Below are 6,065 nucleotides of genomic sequence, written 5' to 3'. Positions count from 1 at the left end.
GAACCCGCCTACTGTCAGCAACATACGCAATGCACTGAGGTTTTTTTTTAATGAATGATAATGAAATGGTAACCCCGCCTGCGCTAACGGTATACACTGGCGGGGCACCAGTGAGGGATGATAGGTGAGAATGAAAAGGCAGGTCAGTTAGCCCATCGTGACGAATTCAACGATAAATTAATCAAGATAGTTTCCAGGGGATACTTCCGGAGGTCGACCTGATAGGGTATATTGATAGCAATGGGGTCTAACCTCCCCATTACTAACAATCCCTTCCCCTTGGTGCGCTAAGGTTGCTACAACGTCGTACGTTTATCGCAGTTGTATTCAGTAAAAGCTCTCGACTTAAATCTGATTTCCCACATGGTGCTGCGCCAGAAGTAATATATAAGTATACAGATGGGCAAAGCACCGGGTTTAAACCCGGTGCTTTGGTAAAAACCCAATAAACACCCATAAACTCCCATAATCACCCAAAAAAATAGGTTTTTACGTATTTTTTTGAAAATATGTAAGTAATACCAATAAATTATTTTTATAAATTGTATTGATCAATTCTACAATATTAAATAAAACGTTAACTAATAATATTTCAGGAAATTTTAAAAATCTATATATAATAAAATGAAAGTAATTAATTTTCAGTGTTTTCATGTTGCAGTTGATCAACATGTTGGCCTTTTGCTTCCCGTAGATACTTTAAAATTTCTTCATAACACCTCGTTCGCACACATGGCCGTATATATTTAAATTCTTGAGCCACTAACAGTCCGAAATACTCATTTCTTTTATCCTCTTCTCCATAAATTAAGCATTTAGAACAGTTTGTTTCTTCTTTCAGTAAATTTTCTTTTACTTTATCCTCGTTTTTTTTCTTTGTTGCGACGACGCTGGGTAAATCATCTGGACACTGGGTCTCACTATCGCCAAATATATTTGGAGATCGGCTTCGGCTACGGCTTGGCAGACATTTTTTTCTTTCTACAATTTTAAATTAAATTTATTAGAATAAATGCTTCGAACACACGCGATCTAAGTACCTTTTGTGTTTATTATACCTTACCTACCTAGGTATAAAAAGAGTACTTACGTAGATTTTCTTTTATTAACTGTTTTATACGAAGATCTTGATCTCTCAAATTAGCATCCATTTTACTTCCAGTGATTATCAACTAAATTAATAATCCACAAAGTATTAAATAACGTTTTTATGAAATATTTAGCACAAAAACAATACCCTTTAAATATCGATCGTCAGTAACTGTGGCTGACTTACCTATATTCTAGCAAGCAGGACTGCCAGATGTGAAGGGGAAATCCCCAATAAATTGTTGCATGTGACTGATGATGTGAGCATGTTCGTTTCATAATAAAAATGTTGCCAGGTAACCAAAAAGTCGTATGTTTTTGTGCGAATTACGATCATAATCTTTACGATCGTACATTAAAAAATAGACAAATAATAGTATGAGTACGATTTAAATCGTATATCTGTCAACCCTGCTAGCAAGACAGCGACAAAATCACGTTGCATAACAATGTAGCCCAAGCTTATATCTTATGAAATATACGGAAGAGATACGGACTTAGAAAAAACAGAAATGTTGTTCTTTGTGGAAGTCATTGATGAAATTCTATGTATTTTAGCCCGCAAACTTTCTTCAAACAAAAACAGCGCCATCTAGTATCGAGTTCTGTAATTATCTCTTTGTTTATGGATTTGAAGTAAGACCGCCACGCATGCAATACATTATGACTGGGGATTCCCCTATTCGTCGACGCTGAATATGAGGCGACGACAATCACTGTCAAACGTGTTCACTATTACTCTGACTCTGGTAACGTGACTTCCTGGTAACGTGTTAGGTAGGAAAAGCAGTAAAAAAGTGCATATTAAGGGAGCAGATTTGAAATAATATTTATACTTAACAAGAAATAATTAAAGGTAAGTGGATTTTTGAATGATACAATTATATCATGATCACTTAACAATTTTAACTTAAAATTAGATGTATTATTACAAGCTTTTATTTAGCTTGCGTTATGTAAATAAAAGTATGTAGGTATGTTCGTATGTTGATGCAATTATCCTCAATCCTCAACCGACTGGGATAAAATTTTCCATACACGTTTATTTTGGATGATAGTGCATAGTTAGCTGAGAGTCGTCATTGGATAATAATGGTGGATAGCCTAAGATGTGTACTAGATATTTATTTTTAACATAATATGCGTAAGTACCTAATCGAATTAAAGAAGTTGCTGAGAAAAATACAGAACAATACGATAATAAACTAGCGTCTGCGTTTAATCCTCCGAGGAGATGTAATTTTACAAAGGTTTTTTGTATTTATTTTATTATTTTTTTAATAAATTTATTGTAAATAACAAGAAATAATCATTGTAAAAAAATAGGCACTCTATTGTTGAATTTTCGTCAGACCAACTAATCATCGTTCATTTTTTTAGGTTCAATGGGGAGACCTAAAGATTTACGCATATGGGAGCACTACCGTACTTTACCAAACAAGTCTGTTTCTTGCAAGCTTTGTAATAAGGTCTACAAATTCAGTAATGCTGCCAAAATGCTTCAACATCTTATCACTTGTCCAAAATCTCCAGAAACATTAAAAGACTCTATGAAACTTATAAAGGATAGCTCGTCCAAAACCAAAATGTCTGGACTGTCAGAGATAGAGACAAATGATTCTTTTATAAGCCCCTCGTCGTCTGCTAACACTACAATAAATGCTGAGTTTCAAGACACCGATGATCATATAAAAACAGAATTAGCGAGAGCTATATTTGTAACAGGGACGCCATTATCGATGGTGCAACATCCTTTATGGATACAATTTTTCGAAAAATTGCAACCAAAATTTAAAATACCTTCACGTAAAGCTTTAGCGACAAAATACTTAGATAAAATATATAGAGAAATGCGTTTTGAGTTAAATGAGGAACTAAATGCTTGTAGTTACTTACACCTTCAGTGCGATGGCTGGTCTAATTTAAGAAATGAAGGAATAATAAACTTTCTTATATCAAAACCTCAACCTGCATACGTTAAAAGTTTGAATACAGAAAGTAATCCTCACACTAGTGAATACCTTAGCCAAGAAGTTGAAAAAGTAATGAAAGTGTATGGAGCAAATAAGTTTCTTGTACTTATTGGCGATAACGCTAGAAATATACAAAAGGCATTCGAATTAACAAAACTCAAATATCCACATGTTGTTCCTCTCGGTTGCTGTGCACATATCCTTAACTTGTTGTGCCAAGATATTGTAAAGATACAAGAAGTAACTGTGTTTATTATGCAAGCCATAAATATAATAAAAACTGTTAAAAGGAGTCAACGATTAAGTTCCTTGTTGATAAAATCAAGGCAGGGTGAAGATTCTACACAAACACTAAAATTGCCTTGTGCTACAAGATGGGGAAGTCATGTTACTTCGTTAAAAAGTTTGAAAGCAAATAAGATAGCTTTGCAAATATTAACAGTTAGAGAAGATGTGGTAATTTCAAGAGATATTAAAGATTTAATTCTAAGTGATGATTTCTGGACGAAGACAGGGGAATGTATAAGTATTTTGGAACCAGTCACTGAAAGCATATTTTACTTAGAGAGCGACCAGAATCGTTTGCATCGCACATACATTACATTTAGAGATGTACAAGCTAAGATACGTTTTGCATTAAATGAGATTTCGACATTGAGCGAAGAAAGCAAACAGCAGATTCTAACATCAGTATCTTCAAGATGCAATATGGCAATGAGGCCAATACATTTTGCAGCATATATTCTAGACCCCAGGACTCTAGGAGTCGAACTTACTCAAGAGGAAGAACTTAAGGGTATGGAGTTTATCTACAATTTAAGCCAACACTTAAGTTTGTCAAATGTAATGGCAGATTTGGCGTGTTATAAAGCTAAAGAAAACTTTTGGGCCAGAGGATTTGTATGGAGCTCATTAGATAGCATTGAGCCCCTAATATGGTGGAAAGGTATTTGTGGTTCCACTGAGTTAAGCAAAGTAGCGATTCGTATTCTATCAGCTCCCTGTACTTCGGCAGCCACTGAGCGTTCCTTTAGTATCCAAGGCTACATACATAATAACAAAAGAAATCGACTTACAACTGAAAGAACTGAAAAAATTTCATTCATTTGTTATAACTGGAATCTTAAACATAAAGCTGAATGCGAGGACATTCAGTTTAATGAAGAAAATACCTTAGAAGCTTTCATTGAGCAAGTAAATGAACATAACAGTTTAGACGAAATAGAGCCTATCGAACCTATACAATTCATCGCTTGTAATAACTCTGAATCTGACAGTGATTGACTGTAGTTTTACATTTTACTTTCATCTCTTTCTTAATAAACTCAAAATCAAATTAAAAGTTTTTTATTCTGTAGGCTGCATAATAATATTGTCTATGTCCAGTATAGTGGACGTCTTGCGGCTGAGATGACGATGATGAAGTACAAAATCATAAACACCCAAAAATTTGGGTGTTTATGGGGTTTAAACCCAATAAACCCAAAACACCCGGTTTTTACCCACCAGACTTTAAACCCACCCAGGTGGATTGCCCATCTCTATATAAGTATAAACAACTAGTGTAAACTAGTTTTTGAGTAAAATTTATGAGGGATGATTTTACTAGCTTCGAAACTTTAGAAATTAATTCAAATTCACAACTGTTAGAAGCAAGATATAAGACTCCAGAACACAGATAATATAATTCTATGAGAACAATAAAATGAGGTACAGAATAATATGAGTTGGCGGTCCGTGGTCGTCCACGTCGACCTTGCGAGTTGCGTCCTTGATATTGTAGAGCGTATTTTTTGTTACTGTACTGTTTTTTTGACCGACTTCAAAAAAGTAGGAGGCTCTAAGTTCCACTGTATATATTTTTTTATGTTTTAGATTTTATAGACCTAGCATTTCTATGCAATTTATGAATAGGTTTAAAAATTTATCATTAGAATATTTGCCCGTTCTTTTACTCCACGTACCTATATGTCTCCAGCTGTACCGAGCCGTCTGCTCAGTCAGAAAAGTATCTACTTAAGAATGGACTAATAAGTACGAGTAGGTATTTTTATTATTTTCCTTCTATGAGGAGACATCCGTATTCAACAGCGGGATGTCACTACGTTGTTATAATGCATACAGGAATATATTTTTGTTCTAAAAATACATATATGTAGGTAGGTACCTAAGTAGAACAGTTGTGCTTGCTTGTATGAAGGGTGGTAGTGGCAGTAAAGTTATAGATTACAGACATCCTAATACCTTAGTTCTCTGCAGTGGCAACTTACACTAGTAACTATACCATGGGCGTCATAGGGTCCTATAGATGACGGTTATTTTATTTTTATCCGCGTATTACTTTTCATCAAGAGCGCTATCGGCTTGTTTGCTTTTCCAAGTTGCATAAAAAAATAAAGATTTTTATTTTTTATTACATACTCCTCGTAGGAACAAGTGCCTATTATTGGCTAATAGGTACCTACGAATGCTGCGGCGGTCGTGACAATAACAACGAGTAGCATAAAGTAAACAATTGTGTTTCGTTGTGTGACGTGTGCGTGATGTGATAATGCGACCGTGTCGTCGTGTACGTAGCGTGCAAGTGCGCAGCGCGGCCACGACCCGGCAGTCGGCAGCGCACTGCTCCAAGCTGTGGCTCGGACGTGCCTGGTGCCTGGCGGCACTGCTGGCTCGCTGCATGACTGTCACAGGTAACGTTTGTAGACGAGAGTGTGCGAGCTCGCCGACGCTGAGGGCGGGCAGATGGGGACAATCACACGGGGTACACGGAGGGACGGCCGCCCGGCCGGTGGGATGGGACGGCGGCAAGCGTGGCGGCGGCGGCGCGGCCGTGTAGAGCGGCGCGGCGGCGGCGGCGGCCGCGGGCCGCGCAGCACGGCACAGCGGCGCGCCGTGCTCGTGGACAACGGGACAACCGCGCGTTCGCCATTGGCCACGTGCACGTGGCCTGATCTCGCACCATGGCAACGAGCGCGCCTCACCCCACTCCTCGTTCACCCC

At 37.5% G+C, this 6,065-nt stretch overlaps 1 protein-coding gene across 1 annotated transcript; it reads left to right on the top strand.

Moving 5' to 3' along the window:
- The first annotated feature begins 452 nt into the window (after positions 1–452).
- LOC128201478 (uncharacterized) lies at positions 453–4,596 on the top strand. Its single transcript, XM_052898612.1, has 2 exons — positions 453–1,945; positions 2,470–4,596. The coding sequence occupies exon 2, from the start codon at positions 2,475–2,477 to the stop codon at positions 4,344–4,346; it is 1,872 nt and encodes a 623-aa protein (XP_052754572.1). The 5' UTR covers positions 453–1,945; positions 2,470–2,474; the 3' UTR covers positions 4,347–4,596.
- Positions 4,597–6,065: the final 1,469 nt, after the last annotated feature.

The sequence above is a fragment of the Galleria mellonella genome, unplaced genomic scaffold (genome assembly GCF_026898425.1).
Source record: "Galleria mellonella isolate WM207_F2 unplaced genomic scaffold, CSIRO_AGI_GalMel_v1 utg463, whole genome shotgun sequence".
Taxonomy (NCBI): domain Eukaryota; kingdom Metazoa; phylum Arthropoda; class Insecta; order Lepidoptera; family Pyralidae; genus Galleria; species Galleria mellonella.
This window is presented reverse-complemented; position numbering and strand designations above follow the sequence as displayed.